Source organism: Lycorma delicatula, chromosome 1, assembly GCF_047948215.1.
Source record: "Lycorma delicatula isolate Av1 chromosome 1, ASM4794821v1, whole genome shotgun sequence".
NCBI classification, from domain to species: Eukaryota; Metazoa; Arthropoda; class Insecta; order Hemiptera; family Fulgoridae; genus Lycorma; species Lycorma delicatula.
In genome coordinates this window covers 201024464-201051696 of record NC_134455.1, presented here as the reverse complement: position 1 = coordinate 201051696, position 27233 = coordinate 201024464, and the positions used below count along the sequence as shown (strand labels likewise).

Sequence of the window (27233 nt, the reverse complement as noted above, 5' to 3'; positions counted from 1 at the left end):
GGATTGTAATTCAAGGTCTGAATCGTGATGTCTTTTTCCATAACATCTGCTTCGTCATCACTGTTTTCACGAAACAAGTTTTCAGAAACTTTGGGAACTGAAATGGATTCAATGTGAAGTACAGATCTGAGTGCAGAAGGCAGTGAATGATAGATTACAAGTGTGTTTAGATTTTTAGAAATTCCAGACACGTTAGTTAGATAGAAATAAGAAGTGGTTAATTGACCTTTTAGTTCATGCCAAACCATAGGGACACCAAATGGCAAATCCTTTTATGTGCCTTCTAGCCATCCTCTTAAGTTGATCTGTAGCTACTACATATTATATGAGGAACCCATGTCTTAAAACCTGATCACTGATTTTACAATCAAAGTACAATTAATAAGCTTTCTTTAATTAAAGGTGTAATGCTTTTCTTATGCGATTTTGTAACGAACTCACCAAGCACACAACAAAAACTGTCTGAATCATTTATACACTTACAATGTACTGTAAGACATCACTGTTCACTCACTTAATACAGTTATCACACTGACTGAAAAGACAATACTATTAAAAGATTAACAAAGCCAACAAGAAACTTTGTATTATTTTGAATTGTACATATACATAATGAATCTTGTTCATGTATGCTTCAATAGAGAGGTATGATGTAATGATCAAAGATGTTTGTATTATAACTTAAGTTGTTGTTTCATGGGTAACAACTGATTAACAGAGTTAAAAATATATACTGAGAACATAAATCATATTAAAAAGAAAACAACATACGGGTATAATTCTGCATCAAATTTTCAAAATTTAAATTTTGGAATTTTTCAAAAACATAAGGTGATGGAGAAATTCAGACTTCAGATTCATTTTCAGCATTAAAAACATAGTTTCATATATCACATGATAAAAACAAAAAACAAAAATTGAATATATCAGTGCTATTAAACATTATAAAATGTTATTTACATTTGAAAGTATAAAAGAATGATTTGCTTAAGACACAATACACAAAATAACATTGTATTTAATACAACTTTATTTGTATTTACATATGATATAGTACAGTTTCTAATTAAAAAAAAAAATGTTTTATTCTTTCCTCAGTCTTTCATTGTTTGTAATAAACTTACACTTTAAAGATCCATCATGAAGTAAGTGCATTTTCATTAGTGATCTTGTTATTACTATCTGGTATTGGATATCTCCTTTGTTGATATTTTAACTTGTAAAATGGATATCTAGGAGTAAATTTAGATAAATTATAACTGCATTCACTTTGTAACATGTTTTCACATTCCACACTCCATACCACTGCTGCAAAAAAAGTTATATTTTAACAAGAATATGTATGTTCATGTTTCCAGTATACCAGTTACAGTCAAAGCTATGTCAATAAGAAAAAAAATCAGAATATAAAAATGTTTCATTTTATAAGTAAACATTTTACATTATAAGTTTATCTAGAGTTTTAGTATACATTTTTTTTTCTATTAGGCTACATGATTAGAATCTTGGGAAGCTATTCTTCTCCCTTATTTATAGGTTGCTTGAAAGGGAATACAGGGATTGTTTCCCAGAATTTTAAAATGTGATCATAGGCTGAATAATATTTAATTTTATATTCTTTTAAAAGAAGCATTTCCACCTAAAGTATACATTTTTATGAATAAATAACATGTAATCATGCAAACCTTATGTTTCATTACCCAAACACAATTATGTAATACTAATTTTGAGGTGCATTTTAATTTTTAGATTATTTTAAACTATTTGGATATTTTTATGTTAATTTAGCCTTTTTATGTGTGATGAAATCTTTTGAAATAACTTTAAATAATGAGGTTCAATATAAAAATATCCTAATTCCTTATATTATAATTCTAGACATCTTCATTTTTCTGGTTAACAGTTTTACCTAAATATCTATTTTCATTTGTTTATGGAAGAACTATCAATAGATTTTAAGATATCTTGCTTTCATGAATGTTTTTTATATTTAATCTTGCTGTAAAGCCAATTGAATTTACCTTCAATCTGATCAGTGATTTAACTCTGGTGCAGATTTAAATTGTAACAATTTAACTGATCTTAACTGATTTAAATGGTACAACTAACTTGAATAAATTTTTAAATACATCATAAATTAGAGATTAATAAGACTAAAAAAAGAGATTCCACATCTAATCTGTGACATTACGAGTTCATGATAAACAGCTACCATGCAATCAATTTGTTACTACAGAATTTAATATTTCTTTGTAAACATATTCACCAGATACTCAATGTATAAGATAAAGCATTTCTATTGATCAAAAAATGATCCAAAATGCATTATATTAGTGTCTATTTGGCCTTATATCTCAATAACTTTCAAGTACACAATTGGCCTAGTAGCTTATGTATTGGGGGACTGACTGTATTAGTTTTTGAAAAAACTTGGTTCAGGGTTTAGGCTAGAGACGGATGGATGTCTGATGGACAGATTAGAAGGTATGTATATTTTAAAGAAGATTTAACTTCATGAAAATTTTACTCTTATGTGTTTAACAAATAATATAAACAGAAATTATATTTGTAATTTATGAAATATGTCATTAGAAATGTTGCTATTAACAAATTATTATCCCGTGTATTTTAATTACCATCATGATTAAATATTTTCTTTTGTTTTGGTCCCTTTAACAATCATTTATCAAAAGACAAGAATTTTTTTTTCTTCTTTTGTGTATTTTACAGCTTTACATATAATTTTGTGCATTTGGGGATAAACATGAGCACATTAGAATGTTGTTAAAACCATGACAAAACTCTCTATTGTACTCATGTTTCTTTGGGTGATAATGACCCATGTTATATGCTGATAAAAATTAATATCACCCTATATTCTTTTTTGATAAGAGATTTATTTAGCCATAATTTTCATCTTAATAATAATGCTAAATAAGGTAGAAATGCCAAATAAGGTAACATTCAACTTTATCTCTTGTGAAAGGGTAAAATTTAAGGTCTAATACCATAATATTGTTCAGCAAAATAATTCTCAGTTTTTATTTTGTAGTAATAACTTTTATTCATATTTCTTTAAAACATTTATCTCCTCTATTTTTATTCCTTTGAGAAAATTACAATTATCCCTAACTTTCTTTTTGTCAGCTATTACTTTATTACAAATTAAATTATTAATTATCCTTTAATCCTTCATTCTTTAACTTTTTAAGATAAGAAACAGCATAATAATATTTGTATATGTTCTAAAAGTGCTTTGTACCTTAAATCTATTTCTAATGAATCATGCTTTTAAAACCAGTTGCTTTTTTTAAAGAAAAAATGTTAATGTAATTATGTTATTACCGTACTTCATCAAAATTCTTTATTATTTATTTTCCTTGGGATTGAACTGAGTTTATCTTCTGATATACAAACTATTTGTTTATGATCTGATTTGTTCATATCATAAACAGATTGTGGTTGCCTCTGAACTTTAACCACAATTTCAATTTCAGTTGATTTTTTAAAAAAGTAATATCAATTATTATTCTGGAGTATATTTATTATCCTGGAAGTTGGAGTAATTCTTAACAACTCTTTTGCTTGAAAATAAATTAAATGTTATATTCCCTATAATGTTACAGATACTATTCAGGTAATAATGATGCTACTTTATCATGGCAAATTGTACTATAAACATTTTTACCTTTTTAACTCATGATCAGTGATAAGTACATCAGTTTGTTTCTGTTAATAAAACCTCTGTTTATTTGAGCTTGTTTGGCCTGTACAATATCTATCTTGGTGCACAGACATCGTACTAGTTAAAGATATCCATAAATTTGAGAGGGAAGTCAAGGATTAAAAATAGATTTATTAATCTCTTTGAAAGGCTAGATGAGGAAAGGTTGATGGAGCAGATTTTTTTTGGAGAACCAGATATTTTTACAAGGTTGAAGCAAGGGAGAATTAAATGAGTCAAAGAATGCAGGAGGATAGAGTAGTTAGAAAAGTTTATGCTGGTACACCAGATAGAAGAAGAAGAAAAATAACATAAAATGAGATGGTTTACTATCAATGCCCATGAAGGAGAAATTTTTCCAAAACTTGCTTAAATTGCAAAAATAAAAATAAAAGATGAACAACATCTAATACAGATTTGGTTTTAATAACTTTATAAATATTACAGGACTGACAAAATAATGATATTTATCACAAGTGTATGCAGTGAGTAGTTGGTAGTGATCTTTTATTTTATTAATTACTCCATCCGGGAGACAGACCAGCTTTAATATTAACACAGTAATTTTTAAAACCAGGACCTGTAAGAAACTGGGTAAGAAACAGCTTAGTGGGTAAGAAACTAGTGACCAGTAAGAAACAGTTCCCTGTTTTTGCAATCCAACCCTTTTAGGGTTGTAGGTAGGTTCTTCTGCCTTCATTGACTGATCCCGTCTTTCCTGCCCCCTGTGAACAAGTGATGCCTCTACATTTGCCTTACATCTCCTCCCTCTTCTGAGTGAAGAGATCTGGGGGTATTGAATAAGACCTGCATGATACCAACCACATATCTTAGTGGAACCAAGAATGTTCAGTGCTAGTTTCTTTAAGTAAATATCCTTATTTTTGCATTTTATATCTCAAAAGAAAAAAATCTTTTCACACAGATTTATGATCACTTTCACTGAAAGTATATTTTCTACATTTTTGGATGTTAAAAAATTTTCAATCTATTTCAAATACTCTTTCAGTCACTTTCACTAATCCTTCAGTTACGAGTAACCTTTATCTTTTTTACTAATCTGTTTTACTTTTTTAGCTACAAACAAGATTAAGCTTTAAACTTATGGAATGAGCTACATTTAGGTTGAATTAGATTTAAATATTGTAAATAAGATGAATCTTCCACAAAAAATGCTGTCCAGAATTGAAATAGAATGTTTCACTTCTTCACATAGGAAACCTCTTTGCAAGTACAGTATTATTGTTTCCTGTAATTTTAGTGTTGTAAATAAAAAAAATTACTTTTATTATTATTACTGTATGGGTTTTTGAAATTTTATACATTACATTCAATACCAAATCCTATATGTAGTATATATAATCCAACTTGATCCACCTAAATACAGAAAATAAAAAGTAAATAAGGTAGCATTTACCTTATATTTTCATAACTTTACAGTAGCAAACCACACCTTTACATAATAAAGGTGTCACAATTACCACCTTTACATAATAAAGGTGGTAATTGTCGCGACGACAACTTATGGTAAGCTTCAGAAGGCTTTTGGAGAGGAGGTTATGTCAAGATTTTTCGGTGGCATAAAATTTTTAGTGAAGGCAGAACGAATGTTGAAGATGAAGACCGCAGTGACGACCATCAACCTCACGGACAGATGTCAACTTGACCAGGGTGCGTGAAATCGTACGATCTGATCGAAGATTATCCGTGAAAATGATTGCAGAAGAACTCAACGTCAATCGAGAAACGGTTCGTTTAATATTAATTGAAGATCTTGGTATGAGAAAAATTTGTGCAAAAATGGTCCCGAAAAATCTCACACAACAGCGAGAAACACGGAAAAATGTGGCAGCCGATCTGTTAGAGCAAACGGAAATCAATCCAGATTTGTTGAGCCGTGTTATCACTGGTGATGAAGGTTGGTTTTTTCAATACGATCCAGAGACAAAACGCCAAAGTTCGCAATGGTGCTCAACGGAATCACCCAGACCAAAAAAAGCTCGCATGTCAAAGTCAAAAGTGAAATGCACACTTGTGTGCTTCTTCGACCCCAAGGGAATTGTTCATAAAGAGTGGATGCCTCCTGGACAAACAGTTAACCAATATTTCTACAAAGAAATTTTAGAAAGACTTCGTAAACGAGTTCTTCGTGTCCGTGCCAACATTGCTGATAATTGGATTCTGCATCACGATAATGCGCCATTCCATACTGCTCTGTCAGTACAGCAATTTTTAACCTCAAAACAAGTTTCAGTACTACCACAGCCACCTTATTCACCAGATATCGCTCCGTGCGACGTTTTTCTATTTCCAATAGTCAAAATGGCGGTCAAGGGACACCATTTTCAAACAACACAAGATGTCCAAAAAGCTGTGACGAGGGTCTTAGAGGATATTACAGAAGATGAGTTCCAGAAATGTTACCATCAATGGCAGAGGCGCTGGAATAAGTGTGTGCAATCAGAGGGGAACTACTTTGAAGGATACAACACTAAACATGACTAAAACGGTAAGCAGCATTTTTTTCACATCAATCTCATTGCTTTATTGTCGCACCTCGTATATAGTAGTAATATGCTCTTTACTACTTATTTTATATTTTTTTATGTGTGTATAAAATAATATATATATATATACACACATAAAAATAGAACTATATATATATATATATATATATATATATATATATATATATATATAGAGAGAGAGAGAGAGAGAGAAATCAATTACTTAAGACATTTAATATCAAAATAAACTGATGATACTATGAAAGTAATGAAAGATCTCTTACGAAAATCTGGCATCATCTTAAAAATATTTGGCATCTGATTTTGGTTATTTTTGTCCGAATCACAAATAGTTTCATAATTTTTAAAATCTTTCTTAAATGGAATGTTTCCAATAATTAAAGGCATCCTGATAATAACTGGATCATTAGAACGTGAAAATTCAACATGAACCTGAAAAGTAATATGTATGAACACTTTAATAGTTTATTAACTCATAAAAATTACATTAATTATTAATATTATAAAGAATACTACGATTTATGTTATACAATACATCATAAACTGCAGCACACTACACTATTTTACACTAGTTACCTTATCAGTTTACACAACTATATATTTGATGTACAAATGAGAATTATTAAAAAAATAATATCTGATTGGCAGTAAAAGTAAGCCACTTGACATAACAAATCAGAATATGAAAATGTACATAAGTACATATTTATATGTGTGTAGAAGCCACCAATAATCTTTAATCTCATCATCACTATGCTCACTTTAATGCTCATCTTTTAATATACAGTGTATTTTGTTCAATACAAGTAAAGGGGTAATTAGTTGGTGAAACATGGAATATATTATTGTTATTGTTGGGTAAAGTTAACAAAAATAAAAGAACACACAGCTCGTATTTGCCAAAAGAAATTGGACTTTAATTAGAAAGAAAACAACTGAACTTATGTTAAATCATAACCTTAAAAAATTAGAAGAAATTATGAAATAAACATAACTTAATTCTATATAAGAAATATCAGCTGAATCAACATATGAATAATGATATTAAATGAGAAAATACATGAATATACATTTTTTAAATACACATTTTGAAAATATACAATTTAACAAAGCCTGAAAACAAGAGAACATAAAACACCTTATTTTCAATTAGATACTTAAAACATAACATCAATAAAAAAGTGTAACTGGAAAACTGTTGCATTACTGACATATGCTGTAATAATGAAAATTAGCAATGAACAGAAGTCATTAACTTAGAAAAATAAATTACAATAATTCTAGAATAAAAAAGAGTTAATTACAATAATCAAATAGAAATAAGTAAACATATAAATAGAGTTCATTTTAGTAGTAAGCTTTCTTGAAAATATAAAATTACAAAGAAGTCCAAAAACATAACTTCACATCAGGAGTACTTTTCTTTAGATTAATTTTGGAGAAGTAATACGAATTCAGTGCATGAATAGATAAAAATTAATCTCGGCGATTAACAAGTTAAATTAGATTAAATGATAGAGTTAATTGCAATAAACATTTCAAGTAAAGGTAATTTACTGTGAGTAACTGACGTTTGAACACAAACTTTTGATGAACAACCCGAAATATAATAATAGTTATCAATAATAATATATGAAATATATCGCACATAAATTTTATAATTCTGAAGTAGTTTAAATTACAAGTAGATTTGATAAGAACGATAGTTGGCGTTTAACAATACATAGAATGTGCTACACATGAAAAAATGATAACATAACCGTTTAATATAAATAATAATGAATAATTTGAACTTGCCTGTATCGCACATGAATATTAGCAAAGGATAAACTCGTGAATGCAAGTACATATGAATACATACAGTAATCCTGGGCGTAGGCTGCAAAGGTGTATCAGGAATACAGGGGTGAAACGTGGTTTAGAGGTTGAGCAGGACGTGGCGTCTCAGATATGTAGCAACGAGTTTGGCGAGATTCTGCATCGATGAAAATGTAATCAGCAGCTGGAGAAGATTCAGCGTCGATAGAATTGGCAGTTTGTAGTAATTGAAGCATTTTCAACATACATGTAATATACAGAATTTGAAGATTAACATAACAAAGAAACGAGGCAAAACAAAACATACAGATCGGTGAAGTCACGAAACACTGACGAGTAGAACTACAGAATATTTCGAGAGAGAAATACCACAACGTTTATGAGAGTATGAAGACGATGAGAGTATTTAAACATTATACGAGAGAGACAATTGCAAGCAGATCCTCCAAGGCTGGAGGATCGCCTTGTGCATCCGCACAACATGAACGCCTGGACTAGAATGCCAAAAAGTGTGGCGTGGTGAGAAGTAGGGGGAAACCAACCTAGGCAGTGGACAGGAGAGTGTGTGTGTAAAAGACAAGAGATGTGTGCATTTATTAGTATGGGAACGAAAAGAAAAAGGGTGTGTATGAGGGCAGCAATAAATAATGCTAGAAATGAAAACACGGTCACTATTAAGATGATAGAAACAGATAGTCTGGGCGGCGCCAGAAGTGTCGAATACGAAAAAAAACCAAAACAAGCCTATTATAGAAGTATACAAATGACAAGCCCAATACGAAACAGAGTAATAAATTTAACAAGCCTGTAGCAACAGCAGGACCCAACCCTAACTTTGAATCCATTGGAAACAACGCAATGGCGTAAACAGTTACTCTTATCAAAAGAATTTGTGGTGAGATTAATTTTTTGCAAAAATGGAAGGATGATGCTGAACAATGATTGTGTTACACTTATAATATTAATATTATGAATGTCAGTGCTGAGAGAGATTGGTGGATGATGAATTCAGAGATGGGTGTGCAGATCTGCACTATTGCAGAGGGGAAGGGTGACATTCAGTCAAGATTAATGAACTCTAAAAAGTTAAATAAGCAAAAAAATACAAGTGCAGAAATTTATACTAAAAATGATAGCTGCAATATTTTCGGTCCACAATATTTTCCTGATAGAATTCGTGGAACATGGGATCACAATGATGTAAGTAGTTTACTGTATAACACTGAAGATGAGCTTCGGATGTCAGAAAGAACAGTATGGATTTCATGAAGAGAAATATTGTTCTACATGATATTCCCATTCTATAGGCAGTACTAGCAACTTACTTCAATTCAACCAAGAGATTCCATTTGAAATGTTATAATTTGAATATTATTGAAATAATTTTAACTGAAGTAGACTCCTTTTCTGCATAAATGTTCTCCTAATCTGCACCAGTCATCTACTTTTGAGCCTTTCCTTCTTCATTCATCTTTTCTAATTTTACTACCTAAATTGCAAAATTCAGCAAATCTGGAACATGGTGATTCTCTATCTTAATATTCACTTTCTCATTATCTTTTTATCCTTTGTTTATTTATTTTTATCTTTGTTGAATTTAATTTCAAGTTGAATTTCTCTTCTAACAATAAATCCATGCTACACAAAATCTGTTTCATCTTTACTCAGTTTTGGTTTCTACCAAAAGAAACATCAGCGAATCTCAACATTGCTAATTTTTCTACTAGGATATTTATTTCACTCTCAAATTTGTAACTGAAAATTTGCAACTGCTGATTCCTAGAATGATTGAAAAACTTATTTCTTGCAATTTAAATCAGTGTTTTTTTTGTCATAATAATTTTTTTTTAGATATTGGAAAATATGTTTTTTTGTTAATCAGATAAATGACAAAAATAAGTATTTTGTCAGTAAGTATGTTCTGAATTGAGCAGGAATGTATTGAAATTTAAATTAAGAAGGACAAATTGCTTAAAAAAAGGACTATCATTTTTGAATATGATTACTAGACTACTGATTTGGAAAGTCGAGAGTTACAGCGTTCAAGTCCTAGTAAAGCCAGTTATTTTTATACGGATTTGAATACTAAATCGTGGATACCGGTGTTCTTTGGTGGTTGGGTTTCAATTAACCACACATCTCAGGAATGGTCGAACTGAGAATGTACAAGACTACACTTCATTTACACAGATACATATCATCCTCATTCATCCTCTGAAGAATTATCTAAACGGTAGTTACCGGAGGCTAAACAGGAAAAAAAGAGAGACTATAACACTGATAGACAAAAAGAAGTTTTTAATATTTCTCTAAGAAACATATTTGTATGTTTTCTATTTACAGATCTGTAAATAGAATTTAATATAAAAAGTTAAGTAGAGTTTTAATAAAAAAAAGTAAAAAAAAGTTTTTAATGTTTCTCTAAGTGTGATAACACTTCTTGAATTGTTTTTTTACATAAATTATAGATCTGTAAATAGAATTTTTCTATCATCCTAAGTATTAAATAAATTATGCTTTAAACAAAATTAAGGGAAAAGAGTTAAAATCTGTAAAATTTATAATTTTGCATGGCCATATTTATGTTAAAATGATTTTGTTGTGCCTTTTTTTTATAAACAGCTTCAGGCATATGCCGAATTAATGTCCAACAGTAATCGACTAGCAATTTAGTATTCCATTTCCCTTTATAGCGGCTTTCCATCATCGAAATATCTTGGTGGAAACATTCACTGTGTTTGTCACTTAGATCTCCGAGATTGTACGAGAAAAAATCCACATGTGAGTGGAGAAAATGTATTTTCAAAGACATATTACATCTCATAGCCCTGTATGAAGTAAGAAGTTGATTAACAATATTGTGGTAATTGTTGGATTTTTGTTTGCCAAGAAAATCTTTGGATACGTCTTTAAATGAAGCCGAAGCTGCACTTTCTACATTATTTAACATTCAATTAAATAAACCATCTTTGACCAACTCTCTTATAAGGCCAACAAATATTTCTTCTTTAAATTTTCTTTCACTTACATTTGGAAATTTCTGCCTGATGAACAAAAATGCGGGACTATCCTTCTTCATTGCTTTTACAAAATTTTTCATTAGTCCTAGCTTGATATGGAGAGGGGGTAAAAATATTTTTTTGGGTTCATCTAAGGGCTTATGAATAATATTTTTCCCATTTGGAGTCAAGTTGTCTTGTTTCTTCCACTCTTTGGTAACATAATGCTTATCTCTAGCTCGGCTGTTCAATTTGTAAAGAAAACACAGCCTAAATGCATGCATAATAAAATGGTATAACTATTTGTTCCAGCTATGTTTTTTATAATTTATTTTTTCAATAACATCTATCATCACATCGTATGTCTTTTTCAAATTAATATCATAAGTGATTGGTATTGAAGGACATTTGTTACCATTGTGTAGTAGAACCACTTTTAAGCTATACTTGGACAAATCTATGAAAAGGCACCAATCCGCAGGTTTATGACTTGTGCTAAGTGCAACATAAGCTCATCAATATTTATGCAATAAACCAAATTATTTTCATCAATAATGTACTGAGAAAGTTCTTTCTGTTGGCTTCAAAAGTCCAAAATTTTTGTATTTTTTTTGAAGTAAATTCCAACCTTGCAGTCTTGTTCCTAACAGTTCAGCTTGTTTTCTGATAAATTTAAATCCCTAACCAACTCATTTAATTCACCTTGTGATATAAGATGTGGCTTATTGGTAGATAATTCAAAATCAAAATCATTGTTGTCTTCTTCAGTACTGCCTGTTTCTTCATAGCTGGCTTCGAAACATACATTCACAGGTGACTCAGGAACTAGAATAATTTCACTGTGAGGTACAGGCCTGACTGCAGATTGCAATGAAGGATATTTTACAGTATGCTTAGATTTTTTAGAAATAACAGACACACTTGTTAAACAAAAGTAACAATCGGTTACATGATCCCTTTGGTTCATGCCAAACCATAGGTACACCAAACAGCGAAGCCTTCCTTGTATCTATCAGCCATCCTCTTAAATATACAGAACAATTAATGCATACTAAATGAGGAGCCCACATCTTATAGTGATCACCAATTTTACACTGTAAGTACAAATGATATGCTTTTTTAATTAAAAGTGTAATATTTTTTTTAATTTGATTTTACGGTAAACTCACCACATACATAACAAAAGGAATCTACATCATTTACACAATTTCAAAGCATTATGATGCTGCACTGTTAACATACTTAAGACAGCAATAAGACTAAATAAAATTAATTCATTCCTAAATCCGGTGCTTAATACAAACAACACAGCTGTGTTTTCAGCTACATATTTTGACCTGCATAGGCATAATTAATCTTGTCCATGAAGGCTCACTCTTCAGTATTAGATACGTTGTCATAATATGTGACTAGATATGATTTAATTCTTTGTATAGTATTGTTTATTTATAGCTTACAAATTATGTTAACAAAGTTAAAGAATAAAAAATGAGCTAACAAAATATAATACAGGAGCTTAAAATGCTTAAATGGAATTATACATTGAAAAATGAAAAAAAAGTCCTTTACTTAAAATTTAAAAATTTTTCAAAAATGGTGGATGATAGAAAGATTCTGAGTTCATATTCTTTTTTCATCATCAAAAAACAGATTAATATCATGTATTATATGTTAGGAAACAAAAATTATGTTTATCAGTGTAATTAAACAAACTTCAATCTTAAGAAATGATGTCAAAATATTTTTTGTGACCAATAATCTGTATGATCATTCAGAAAAAAAAGTAAATTAATATAAAAGGGAATACAATTATTTACAGATAAAATGTAGAAGCATATTGTTTCACTGATACCATTAAAGAGAAATGAGGAAACATCTAAAAAATGTTTACTCAAAGATTTAAAAAATGTTTGAGAAATGGGGGTAAACAGTAACTAAAAAAAAAAAAAAATATATATATGGACAACAAGGCATTAGAACTACATTGGTGTCCACCACATAATATAAATATTGACATGTTACAAAGTGTCCAGTGAACAGTATAAATAATTCACAGCATTTTATGACTGCTGGGAAGTGAAATATGACTGCTGATTGTTTGTTTTAATGCATATTTTTTGAATTCAGTGAAATCTTTCAGATGTTAAAACTTTCTCAGATATCTAAAAATATATTAACTAGAAAAATGTTTCTTCTTTTTACTTTAGTCCCTAAAGCAATTAATATCTTTATGTTGATTCTGATGTAGGTGTGTTCATTATAATGTGTTGTAGAGTATAATGTTCTGCATAATCATTGTGTCTGCAATGAATGTGCAACCAGTCTGGCTGATATAGTATTTAGTGCATTCACTGCAATTTCATTTTTATAAGTCTACATTGTTGTATTTTATTAGTTACCTGTATGATCTTGTGTGTTTTATTTGTAGTTGTGAAAGAAATGCTTTAGCCTTCTTTTTTGAAGGAATTAACCTTTTTTGTATTTTATTGTAGGTTAATGTATGAGGGGCAGCTGAAATGTAATGTACATGGAACATAACAGGAGAACAAAATGATGCACAAAGAGACAGGTGCTTTCATCTTATAGTTTCATTTCCCGATTACTAACTTTCCAAAACTCACTGATCCACGCCCTTTTATTTTCTCTCAGTCACTCTTGTTATAGAGTCAACTACAGCTGCTATGTCAGTGCATCTAAAATAACGTGCAATGATTGAATTTTTAACAGCAGAAAAAGTGAATGTTAGTGACAATCATAGTCTAAAAGCAATTGGCTGTAATGAAACTATTGATGGAAGTGCACAAAAATGAAGTGGATGAATTGATTCAAAATGACTTTTGCATCAATCACACAACACATCTGTACCCATATAGGAATATTTAAAAGACAAGTAGGACATACCATTGCATAACTGGGCTACTGTAAAATCTATTCATGGTGGATGCCATGAAAACTCATAGAAAAGAACAACAATGAAAGGAATGATGTGAACAGCTTTTGAAACATCACCATGACAAGAAAATGAGTTCTTTTTCAATATTGCATGGGAGCTAAAATTTGGGTACATCATGACAATCCAGAAGAAACACAGCAGAGCATGGAATATGAGCACCATGGTTCTTAACAATTAAAAAGATTGTAAAACAATTCTCTGCAAAAAAATTCTCTTGGTAGTGTTCTGGGATTCCAGACACATGCAGTTGACTGACTATCTGGAAGCTGGGTTGATTGTACATTCTATGCAATATATATAGATATTAAAACACCTTACAAGACGTATGCATTGTGTTTGACATCCATACAGCTGATAATTCTGCAACACAATAATACTCAGCTACATATATCATGTGCAACCTCTGAGGTTCTTATTGAACTATATTCCATACTCTCCATACTCACCAGATATGGCATCTGTGATTTTCACTTCTTCTTGCAATTAAAGAGAAATATTAAAGGTATTAATTTCACCGTGGATGATGAACTGAAGGATACAGTGAGGTGAATCAAAGAAAGGTGGTTTTCTGGTTTCATATATAATTAAGTTTTCTGTATCAGAAAACTGGTTCACTGTTGGGATAAATGTGTAACTGTAAATATTGTCTATGAGAAAAAATAAATACAGTCTTTGTGAACAAAATGTACTTTTATACCATATTTGTATCATTTGATTTCTCTTTAATTTGCAAGTTATGAACGATTGTGCATTACATTTCAGCCACTCTTCGTATATTAGTGTTATGTATTTGCTATTTTTAGAGCTTTTTAATTTTTTTCTGTAAGTGTGGGTGGATAGATGTTAAATTTTGCTAAATGTTTACTTCTTTCTTTGGTTTAGTTGTCAGCTGGAAAGTTATATGTCTTAGAATGATAAAACATGTATCAGAAATAGCACTACACACTAAATACTAAAAAAACATATTTAGTGCATTTACACACAAAATTTTACCCCCCAAAAAATATTAAATGAACACAACATAGATCAATATTCAACAACATTCTTAAGATATTGTTTAATTACTGTAAGACAGGTACCATTAACAATAGTGAAACTAGTATCTACTAAGGAGCTGCAGTCTTCTGGAAGAACAACTTCCCTATAATTTGAATGCAATTCATTAATATTTTTGAAAAACTAACATATATTAAGATAAAATTTACTCACTTGAAGTTTGTAATTAAGAGTGATCAGCTTACAAGCTGTAGGACCAAATGATGTTGGAGGAAGAGGTGGTACTACTAAGCCCTCAGTCCACATTAAAAACTCTCCTCGTGATACAGGACCTTTGTTACAATCTGCTACAGTCCTCTCATCTTCATATATAAGAGCTCCATGGTCATTGAAATGAGCAGTTACCTGTGTTGATTTAATAAAATGTTAAGTTTTTTTGGTCTCCACATCTCCTCTTATCTCCTCAACTATCCACTGAAAACTAATTTCAGGGTAGCTGAAATGACTTACACAGGGAGAAAATACAGCAGAACAACATAAACATCAATATGTTACACTGGAAAAAAAATTTAGAGAAATAAATATTTTATTAAATATACAACCAGTGTTAAGAATCTCTTCAATCATCAGCAACTTATTAATATAAAAATCTATTATAGACAGATTTATTTATTACAGAAGTTCTATCAACAAAAAACTTATAGAATCAGGAATGAAGAGATAAAGTTTCTGTAAGCACCTTCAAAAGATATTAAAGAAATTGGCCACAGGATCCAACAAAATAGATGTGTTTTTATGGATCTAAAATAGACCACTAGAAAATTATCTTGCATATTTCAGTCTGAAGATAACTGTAAAGCACATTACTAGTAAATATTGCATCAGAAATCAACTGTACATCTCTTAGGAAATTAAGGACTCAGAAACTACGCAAGGCTTCAGAATAAAAAAACATAAATCCAAACCCCATCTATATATGAGAGGTTATCTCTAAAGTAAAGGCCTTTCGTTTTATTGTAAAAGAATCTGAAAACTTAATAAATATTTTTTATTTCTCTTAAACGACATACCCTATACTACTTCTCCATATAATTGGCAAATGAATTAAGCCATTTATTGTAGCGATACACCAGCTTCAATATACCCTCTTCGTATTCTTCTGCCGCCAGTCCATTTAGCCACAGATTAACAGCATTTTTAAATTCATCGGCACCCGCGAATTGCTTACCACTCAAAAAAATTCTTTCAATTTCCCAAACAAATGGTAATCAGAAGGAGCTAAGTCCGAACTATATGGTGGGTGATCGCAAATTTCCCATCCAAATGTTCTCAGTAAATCACGTGTCGGACTCGTAAAATGTGAACGTGCATTATAGTGCAGCAGGACAACGCCGTTGGGCATCCGCCCACATCGCCGATTTTGAATGGTGCGCCGTAACTTGCGTGAACTTTGGCAGTAGGCTTCTGCATCTGTATAGTCGTTCCACATGGTATGAAATCAATCAGCAGTATGCCAATCCGATCCCAAAAGACTGTGGCGATAAGGTTGCGTCCAAATGAGTGTGGTATATCTCCAAAGAATAGTAGGAACTTTAAACTAATTCGATATTTTACTTTATAAGAAAGTTGTAGCGATATTTTGTTTTTTCTAAAAAGCCCCTCCCCCATTTACACCCCCATGGGTTTGATTTTTCCTAGTAACGAACTCGACTAATATTTTGGATCGTTATATTTTATGTGTCAATTTGAAAGTAATTGGCTCCACAACAAAGTGAAATATATATATATAAACTTTTGTACTGATGGTGGTTTTGGGGTCTGGAGAATGTAAAACATGAAGATATGTCAAGATTTTCCAGAAGTCGAATCATCGCACCATTATAGTAGGTAGCTTTCTTATGAAATTTACCTAATATGGATCACAAAGTTTGAAGTAACAAGATCTTTTTTGAAAAAGGTACCACAAGATGTAATAGTTCACACACCAGAAAACAATGCTGCCCAGATAGTGCAGACAAATGAGCCTAAATTATTCTTCTAAACGCAATGCAATAAGATAAACATTTCTGCAATGAGCCTGAGAATTTATGTTTACATTTGTATATTGTATATTTATGATTATATTGTTCATAAGTAATATTTTTCAAATGTTAAAAACACATTGTGTGTGTGCCCCATTTCAAGAAGGTTCCAGCCTTTTAATTCTTGAAGCCATTAATTCTGACAGTAAGAAAGATAAATTAGATCCCAAACCAGATCTGTTGAGTAATTTTGTGAGATTCAGAGCTCTCACCTTGGAAATCTAAATTTTTTTATTCTTTATTACTTTCTAAATCACCATAGCTTTCTTCCTCATCAATATTTTCTACTAAACACCATGTTTCTGGCAGAACTGTAACATGTTACCCTTCACTCTGTGGAATAGGTCTTATGGCTTTTTTGGCCTCGTTAGAGGCAACAGAAAAGTGAAGATGGATGTTTAGACTGATAAAACCTGTTGTGCTGCTGGTGGATTTGGGGAGGTTGATTATTGGCTGACTCAGTTCCTGACCAGTCATGGTTGTTTCAGATTGTATCTGTACTCTAGGAGTGCAGTGAAGATGACTTATGTCCATATCGAGGCACCCTTGATGATGTCGAGCATGTCATTTTTATGTGCAATAGGTCAGGGGAGTCAAAAGTGCAATGTGCGTCAGTTACAGGGCCAGTAGATGCAGACAATACAGCTATTGTCACGCTTACAAGTGTCGAGAAGTAGTATGCATTCTCCAAGTTGGTAAAGAGCCTTATTGGAGGAAAGGAGGATGAGTGATTAGGTGAACAATCTGTGGGAGTTGGAGGTGTCTATCTGTGTCAGGACATAGATATACATGTACTGTTGATACTCATTGGATTCCGCTAAGTTACTTACCATTTCTTTCCAAAAGACGATCCTGCAATACCCACCTGAGAATGTGTTATTCTTATGACAGGTCTAGTCTTTGCATTATGTTATAGCTGGGGAGGGGTTTTAGCTGGTGAGAAACCAACAATACCTTCTGTGTGGGCAAGTGGTCGGGATTTCCCCTCCTCCAGAGAAAAAAAAAATATATATATTTTTTTATACTGTATATGGGTCCCAAGGCTTATCTTGATGTCCTGTTTTACATCCAAAGTGGAGTTTATATGATGTTTTTAATCAAAGGGTAACATATTTTCATTGAAATTTTAACAGTAATTCATTCCATGCAGTAAAAATTGTTAGTTTGATTAATACAGCCATGAAGCAAATATATATATATGTATATATATATATATATATATATATATATATATATATATATATATATAAATTACTAACAATACACAAAAAACAATGTGTATGAAGCACAACAAAAATAATACATGTCTGTATTAGGAAAAGTAGAAATAAAATAAAGGATGAAGCTCGTGATGGTATTCGCACGAAATCCAAAACAAACTAATTCTCTTGTCTGTTATTCCACAGTAAAAATTGTTTCTGAAATGATTATATCAGTTAAGATGTCATTAATAAAGGCAATAATTAAATTATATTATGGTGATAAATTGATTTTTCTTAGAAGAATAATTCATAGTAAACAATTAGTGTCAATGTCATTTTATGGTGTAATTCCACATTAGTCTGACTGGTTACACCCTCCAAATTATTCCACTTTGAGTCATTTATATGTTTCAGATATTCACATTTCATTACTAATATTAACATTTATTCACAAAAACGTTTTACAAGTGTTTTGTCATAATAGAGAAAATAAATTGTTTTTTATCAATTTCATTAAGTGACAATTAAAAAAAAAAAATAAATGAAGTCCTTAGGGCAAATTTTATCACATTTTTCATTCAGTATCAGAAAATATATAAAAACAGGCAATAGTGTCTGTCTAACAGAATTCTTCTAGACCACTGTTATTATTCATGGATCAGCGGTCAGAAGGGGGCTCACCAAGTTAAATTGGTTCTCTGCATTTAATCACTAAGGATACATACATTAACAAAAAGAAGCAAAAAATTCAAACAAAATATTTTAATTATTTTTGTAGTTAACATGCCTTCACATTTTGCAAGAATACTTGTTATCGTGTGAAGTAATATTTTATGATCTGTTAGCCGAAGTAACATTTTAGCAACATTTGTAATCTACCAGCCTAAATCACCTTGAAAAAATTTAATGAAATAATTTGTTAATATTTTAATTCTTTATATCGGGATAACTTTATTATTTTCTGTCCATTAACTGAAGAACAATACTTAAAAAAAAAAACATTGCATTATTTTTTTTTTTTAATTCGAAAGCCTCCTCTATGAATCATGAGACCTCGCCGATGATGAGGTGGCTTGAGTGCTCAGTGATACAGAGTAGCTGGACTGAAGGTGCAACCATATCAGAGAGGTTTCTGGTAAGAGCCAGACTACGGAATGATTCCTGAAAGAGGGCAGCAGCTCGTTGAGTAGTTGTTAAGGGCGTAGGTCAGGAAGACTTAAATGGCCATATCAACATCACTCAATCCTCTGAGTACTGTGCAGCTGAAAGCAATGAAAAACACAGCTACTTTTTTTCCAAGAAAATGTAGTTCTCTGCATTTTCATATAACAAAGATGGAGGCGCCTTCCTTGGTAAAATATTCCGTAGGTAAAGTAGTCCCCCATTAGGATCTCTGGGTGGGGAGGGACTACAAAGGAAGGCGTCACCAGAAAATTAAAAATAACAATCTACGAGTCAGAGTGTGGAATGTTAGAAATCTAAAAAAGATTGGTAGGTTACAAAATTTAAAGAGGGAAATGGATAGGATGAATGAGATGTAGTAGGAATTAGCAAGGTTTGGTGGGAAGAGGGAAACGACTTTTGATCCGGTGATTTTAGAATAATTAACTCAGCTTCAAATAATGGCAAGGCAGGAGTAGGTTTCGTAATGAACAAGAAGATAGGGAAGAGAGTAAAGTATTTCAAAATGGATAGCAATAGAATCATCGTAATAAGGATAAAATCAAAACCTAGACCGACAACGATTGTTAACGTCTATATGTCTACAAACACCCATGATAATGATGATGAGGTATGTGTGTATATGAAGAAATTGACGAAGCAATTAAACACATAAAAGGGGGATGAAAATTTAATAATAGTTGGATACTGGAGTGCAAGCACTGGAAAAGGCAAGGAATGAAATATAGGGGTGAATACGGGCTGGGCAAAAGGAATGAAAGAAGGGACTGACTTACAGAGTTTTGCACGAAGTATAATTTAGTAATTGCTAACATCCAGTTTAAAAATCATAATAGAAATCATAATAATACACACATGGAAAAAAACAGGTGATGCTGCAAGGTATCAGATAGATTATATCATGGATAAGCAAAGATTTAGAAATCAACTCATCAACTGCAAAACTTACCCTGGAGCAGACATTGACAGTGATCACAATTTAATGATAATGAAATGTAGATTGGGGTTTAAAAACCTGAAGAAAAGTTGTCAGATAAATCGGTGGAATTTAGAGAAGCTTGAGGAAGAGGAAGTAAAGAAGATTTTTGAGGAGTGCATTACAAGAGGTCTGAGTAAAAAAGATAAGGTAGAAAATGTAGAAGAAAAATGGGAAATTGTTAAAAAGGAAATTCTTAAATCAGCAGAAGCGAACTTAGGCGGAACAAAGAGAACTGGAGAAAACCTTGGATTTCAGATGATATATTGCAGCTGATGGATGAACATAGAAAATATAAGAATGCTAGTGATGAAGAAAGTAGAAGGAACTATCGGCAATTAAGAAATGCTATAAACAGGAAGTGCAAACTAGTGAAAGAATAGTGGATTAAAGAAAAGTGTTCAGAAGTGGAAAGAGAAATGATGAACACTGGTAAAATAGATGGAGCATACAGGAAAGTTAAGGAAAATTTTGGGGTACATAAATTAAAATCCAATAATGTGTTAAACAAAGATGGTACACCGATTTATAAGACAAAATGTAAAGTCGATATGTGGGTGGAATATATTGAAGAGTTATACGGAGGAAATGAATTAGAAAATAGTGTTATAGAGGAAGAAGAGGTAGTTGAAGAGGATGAAATGGGAGAAACAATACTGAGATCTGATTTTAAGAGAGCATTAAAAGATGTGAATGGCAGAAAGGCTCCTGGTATAGACGGAATACCTGTAGAATTACTGTGCAGTGCAGGTGAAGAAGCGATTGATAGACTATACAAACTGGTGTGTATTATTTATGAAAAAGGGGAAGTTCTGTCAGACAAAAAAAAAGTGTTATAGTCATGATACCAAAGAAAGCAGGACCAGATAAATGTGAAGAATACAGAACAATTAGTTTAACTAATCATGCATCAAAAATCTTCACTAGAATTCTATACAGAAGAATTGAAAGGAGAGTGGAAGAAGTGTTAGGAGAAGACCAATTTGGTTTCAGGAAAAGTATAGGGACAAGGGAAGCAATTTTAGGGCTCAGATTAATTGTAGAAGGAAGATTAAAGAAAGACAAACCAACATACTTGGCATTTATAGACCTAGAAAAGGCATTCGATAACATAGACCGGAATAAAATGTTCAGCATTTTAAAAAAATTAGGGTTCAAATACAGAGATAGAAGAACGATTGCTAACATTTACAGGAACCAAACAGCAACAGTAATAACTGAAGAACATAAGAAAGAAGCTGTAATAAGAAAGGGAGTCCGACAAGGATGTTCCCTACCCCCGTTACTTTTTAATCTTTACATAGAATTAGCAGTTAATGATATTAAAGAACAATTTAGCTCCAGAGTAACAGTACAAGGTGAAAAGATAAAGATGCTACAATTTGCTGATGATATAGTAATTCTAGCTGAGAGTAAAAAGGATTTAGAAGAAACAATGAATGGCATGGATGAAGTCCTCAGCAAGAACTAGCACATGGAAATAAACAAGAACAAAATGAAAGTAATGAAATGTAGTAGAAATAACGAAGATGGACCACTGAATGTAAAAATACGAATAGAAAAGATTATCGAGGTAGAAGAATTTTGTTGTTTGGGAAGTAGAATTACTAAAGATTGATGAAGCAGGAGCAATATAATATGCCGAATAGAACAGGTGAAATGAGCCGTCAGTGAGAAATATAATTTGTTTACATCAAAAATTAATTTAAACGTCAGAAAAAGATTTTTGAAGTATATGTTTGGAGCATAGCTTTATATGGAAGTAAAACTTGGACGATCGAAGTACCTGAGAAGAAAAGATTAGAAGCTTCTGAAATGTGGTGCTATAGGAGAATGTTAAAAATCAGATGGGTGGAAATTTGACAAATGAAGAGGTGTTGCGGCAAATTGATAAAGAAAGAAGCATTTGGAAAAATGTAGTTAAAAGAAGACACAGAATTATAGGCCCCATATTAAAGCATCCTGGAATAGTCGTTTTAATATTGGACGGACAGGTAGAAGGAAAAAATTGTGCAGCCAGGCAACATATGGAATATGTAAAACAAATTGTTAGGGATGTAGGATGCAGTGGGTATATCGAAATGAAATTACTAGCACTAGATATGGAATCTTGGAGAGGTGCATCAAACCAGTCAAATGACTGAAGACAAAAAAAAATTTGAAGGCAAACAAAGTGGTCAAAATAGACTACAGGGTGTGACTTGGTTAATTTGGAATAAAATTTCATACAAGGCTATAATGTAACTAAATAATTAATAAAATTGAACTGTAATTGTAAGTATGATTCATTAATAACGAGATCAGTACGATTAGGCATAATAGGAAAAAAAAGATACATTTGTCCTTAACGATGGGTTAAGACTACATTCAATGAAGTGAAAGCTATATTAAATGACCAATACTCATTAGTCTATAAATAATAAGTATCCATAGGATATACACTAAATATGTTCTCACATATTTCAAAATGTTTATTATTATATGTTATATCATAAAATTAATGCTTGGATATTAAAACTAATAGGCATGAATATAAAATCACTTGTTATTTCACTTAACACATGAAAAAGTGTAACTCTAAGAAGTGTATCAGGTTTTTTTTTTGCCTGATGATTTCACCACATAAGCTTGACACTTTTACATGGGAGATGGAAATGGAATTTTGTAGCGTATGAAAAATGCCAAGCCTGACTAGGATTCGAACGTGGGACCTCTGGATGAAAGGCTGAGATGCTACCATTCCACCACAGAGATTGACCAATTAAATAAAATTTAAACATACTTGAACAAATATTTCGGGTAATAAATAGGTATACCTGAATTATTGATACAAATGTTTCAGTAATATGCATGTTGCTCATATTATGTATATCAGTTTCTAGTGGCACTATTTGTCCTGGCACAACTCCAAGTCTTTGTAATCTTGTACTGACAACAACTGTACCTCTTGGACAACATAACAACCAGCAGTTAGTGGTTTTGGTAATATTGCAATCCATCTGAAAACCATCGCAAAGAGAATAATACATTATGAGTGATATATTATGAAAATGAAATGAAATAAATCTATAATCTAAAACACAGAAAAAAATTAGACTAAATACAATGAAAACTGCATAACAGAAGCTACAAATGATGAATTATATTATTATATATATACATTATATTATTATATATTATTATTATTATTATATATCAGATGTATTACACCAAAAGCATTACATGCTTCTGGTAATATAATACATCTGAAAATCTTGAAATAAAATTATCAGCTTAGGAAAATAATGCTTCACCTAGGAGAATTTAGATTTCATTTGGAAATAAATTTAATGCTCCTACTGTCTGCTGTAGCAGCTGGTTTGTTGTACAAGACTGGAGATTACTTATTTAGTATTTCTTTTTTTAATGTACATTTTTTCACTATGTTAGTTATTAAAAGCGGTTAATGTAGAATAAAAATAAAAATAATTCAAAATAATTATTTGCTAAGGAGTTGTCCATAAAGCATCTAGCCCACTTTAGGATCTTGAGGTAGAGTACAAAAATTTCTTATTTAATTACAAGGGTAAGAGGAAAGAAGAGATATGTATAAAAAATGAAAAAGTATAAAAGGAAAGAATATGCATACCTCACTCAACATTATATGTACCACAGCAGAAGTCAGAAATTTATGAAATGAACACAATTTTTCAATCTTTTCAAAATTACTGAGGTAAAATTACTCTCATGACCAAGATGTATTCCTACTTTGCAATATGGATTTATATTTTTAAAAAGTGCTGGTAATTTTACATAATAGATTCCATTAACATGGCAAATGAACAATGTTTTAAAAGCATGTGGGCTTTATAAGGAAACTTTTATACTCAAAAAATGTATGGAGAAAATTTAATGATTGTCATTGTTTTGGCAGTAATGTACAACATTAGTATATTGTTAAATTAACAAAGTAAATTACTAATTAATAGTTGAACTGGGTAATCTAATTTCTTTTCCAAATTCATCTTGGTAAGTTTGTTTTGAAGTATTTTGATTTAATGTTTTTATAAAAGAAATTATATAGCAATCTAGAATCAATAATTATTAAATTGTGTGAAATTCATTTCTTAATTTCATTTATATTATACTAGTTAGTCAGGGGCTCCACCCCCCCCCCCCCAGGTCACTGATAAGTTTTTTATTCTCATGGTTGTGAAAATATTTAACATTTTACAGACATTCATTAAATAAAGAAGAATTAAGCAATTCTACTTCATATTATATATATTTCTGTTGTTATGGTGACAGAAATGTAATGAAGTAAAGGGATTAATTTTTGTTTTTTAAATTAATATCTTTAATATCTTAACCACCAAAGGAGTTAGGGCTCCAATCTATGGTTTAAAACCTTCTTTGGGATAACATAAATGGATTCTGAAAATTTGAAAATAATTAGCTGGTTGGTTCTTACGTGATGCTGTTGCAAACAAATAGACAAACTTTCAGATTTATGTATAGGATTACAGTGCTATTTGGTATTATAGTGCTGTTTGTTTTTTGTAATTTTGACTGCAAATAAAAAGAAATTCTTTTGATCAAAAAGATTTATTGAAGTTTGATGATTAAATGCTGATGGTGAAGTAGAGAAAAGTTGTAATTCTGTATAGCACTAAATGCATACTGCAAATATATAATATAATATTATATACCTAATTATATTATATAATACATTATATCTTAAATATACTATACTATCTCTTATAAAATATATTATATCCTAATATACTGTAATACAGGCTCCTTTAAAATTCATTTTACATTTTTGTATTTTAAAGAATTTTTTTATGATACTACTTAAACACTAGAAAACATGCTTCCAAGAAGATTTTTATAAATAAATTTTGAATAACATTGCTGCTGGTTAGTGAATGGTTAGAATTAACAAACAATTCTTTTCTACAACATGCAATGAAAACCTTCCTGATGTTTAACTTCACTTAAGGGAACCAGCTTATCTAATGAAGCTTTGTTTATTGGAATTTCACTGTTCTTCACACCTTGGAATTTCCAGGATGCTACTCTGTGAGGTGTTCCAAAGGTTGCATAATCATGTGTTGTTAAATGATATAGTTTACTTCCTTTTCTTTTTCAAGATCCAAAATAACTTTTTGAGGTTATTTTGCAACTGCTACATCATTTTTTTAAGATTTTAACTACTTTTTGTTGTCTTCTATGAGTTTATTGTTGAATTCAGTCAGTAATAATTGAAGAACATAAAAAAGAAGCTGTAATAAAAAAGGGAGTACGACAAGAATGTTCCCTATTCCCGTTACTTTTTAATCTTTACATAGAACTAACAGTTAATGATGTTAAAGAACAATTTACATCCAGAGTAACAGTACAAGATGAAAAGATAAAGATGCTACGATTTGCTGATGATGTTGTAATTCTAGCTGAGAGTAAAAAAGATTTAGAAGAAACAATGAACGGAATGGATGAAGTCCTACTCAAGAATTACCGCATGGAAATAAACAAGAACAAAATGAAAGTAAAGAAATGTAGTAGAAATAATGTAGAAGAACCACTGAATTTAAAAATAGGAAGAGAAAAGATTACGGAGGTAGAAGAATTTTGTTATTTGGAAAGTAGAGTTACTAAAGATGGACGAAGCAGGAGTAATATAAAATGCTGAATAGCACAAGCAAAACGAGCTTCATTCAGAAATATAATTTGTTTACATCAAAAATTAATTTAAGCATCAGGAAAACATTTGAAAGTATATGTTTGGAGCGTAGCTTTATATTGAAGTGACTTGGATGATCGGAGTGCCTGAGAAGAAAAGATTAGAAGCGTTTGAAATGTGGTGCTATAGGAGAATGTTAAAAATCAGATGGGTGGATAAAGTGACAAATAAAGAGGTGTTGCGGCAAATTGATAAAGAAAGAAGCATCTGGATAAATATAGTTAAAAGAAGACACAGAATTATAGGCCCCATATTAAGGCATCCTGGAATAGTTGCTTTGCTGTTGGAGGGAAAGGTAGATGGGAAACATTGTGCAGGCAGGCAACGTTTGAAATATGTAAAACAAATTGTTAGGGATGTAGAATGTAGGGGGTATACTGAAATGAAATGACTGACACTAGACAGGGAGTCATGGAGAGGTGCATCAAACCAGTCAAATGACTGAAGACAAAAAAAAAATTAGTTGATTACTATGCATCATTACTATTAATCTTACATTCTTTGGTGGTACTTGAAGCCATTTTCCTTCAATTACTCATATAAAAGCTCAAGAGAAAAGAAAAATAAGGAGCTAAGCAAAAAAGAAATATCTCTAAGAAACTTTAATTTTTTCATACAGAAGGAAATGTAGCAGCCACAAATATGTACAAATAATGCCAAATAAGAGCTGAGAGGATATAAAAAATTACTTAGTTGAATTAATTTAAATTGATATTTTATTTGGTGTCATATTTAGCTAAGAAATTGTAATAATTTAATATAGAACTATTAATATTTATGATAAAGCAAATCAAATTTATTCTAGAAAAAAATTTATTAAATACAAATCATTAAGCCTCATTTGCGGTGTCTTGAGTGACTGGAGCAGCTGGCATCAACTGATATTATTTCTGGTGGTATTTTACACTTAGAAATCACAAATTTAGAATATAATCAAAACGTATGTTAAATTTGATTGTGCTTGTTCATTAAATATAATATATATATGTTTTTAGATTTCAGAATTTTCGAGCGAGTTAAGATGAGTATGTAAATAAAAGTTCATGCACAAA

At 31.0% G+C, this 27233-nt stretch overlaps 1 protein-coding gene across 1 annotated transcript in view; it reads right to left on the bottom strand.

The window, feature by feature from the left end:
- Positions 1-1062: 1062 nt before the first annotated feature.
- LOC142318246 (arrestin domain-containing protein 17-like) overlaps positions 1063-27233 on the bottom strand; it is a 64290-nt gene continuing 38119 nt past the window's right edge. The window contains exons 6-9 of the mRNA XM_075354810.1: positions 23276-23458; positions 15232-15423; positions 6516-6684; positions 1063-1308 (exon numbers count right to left, since the gene is read on the bottom strand). Of these exons, the coding sequence (XP_075210925.1) occupies positions 1139-1308; positions 6516-6684; positions 15232-15423; positions 23276-23458 (714 nt within the window). The 3' untranslated portion in view covers positions 1063-1138. The remainder of the gene's footprint in view (positions 1309-6515; positions 6685-15231; positions 15424-23275; positions 23459-27233) is intronic.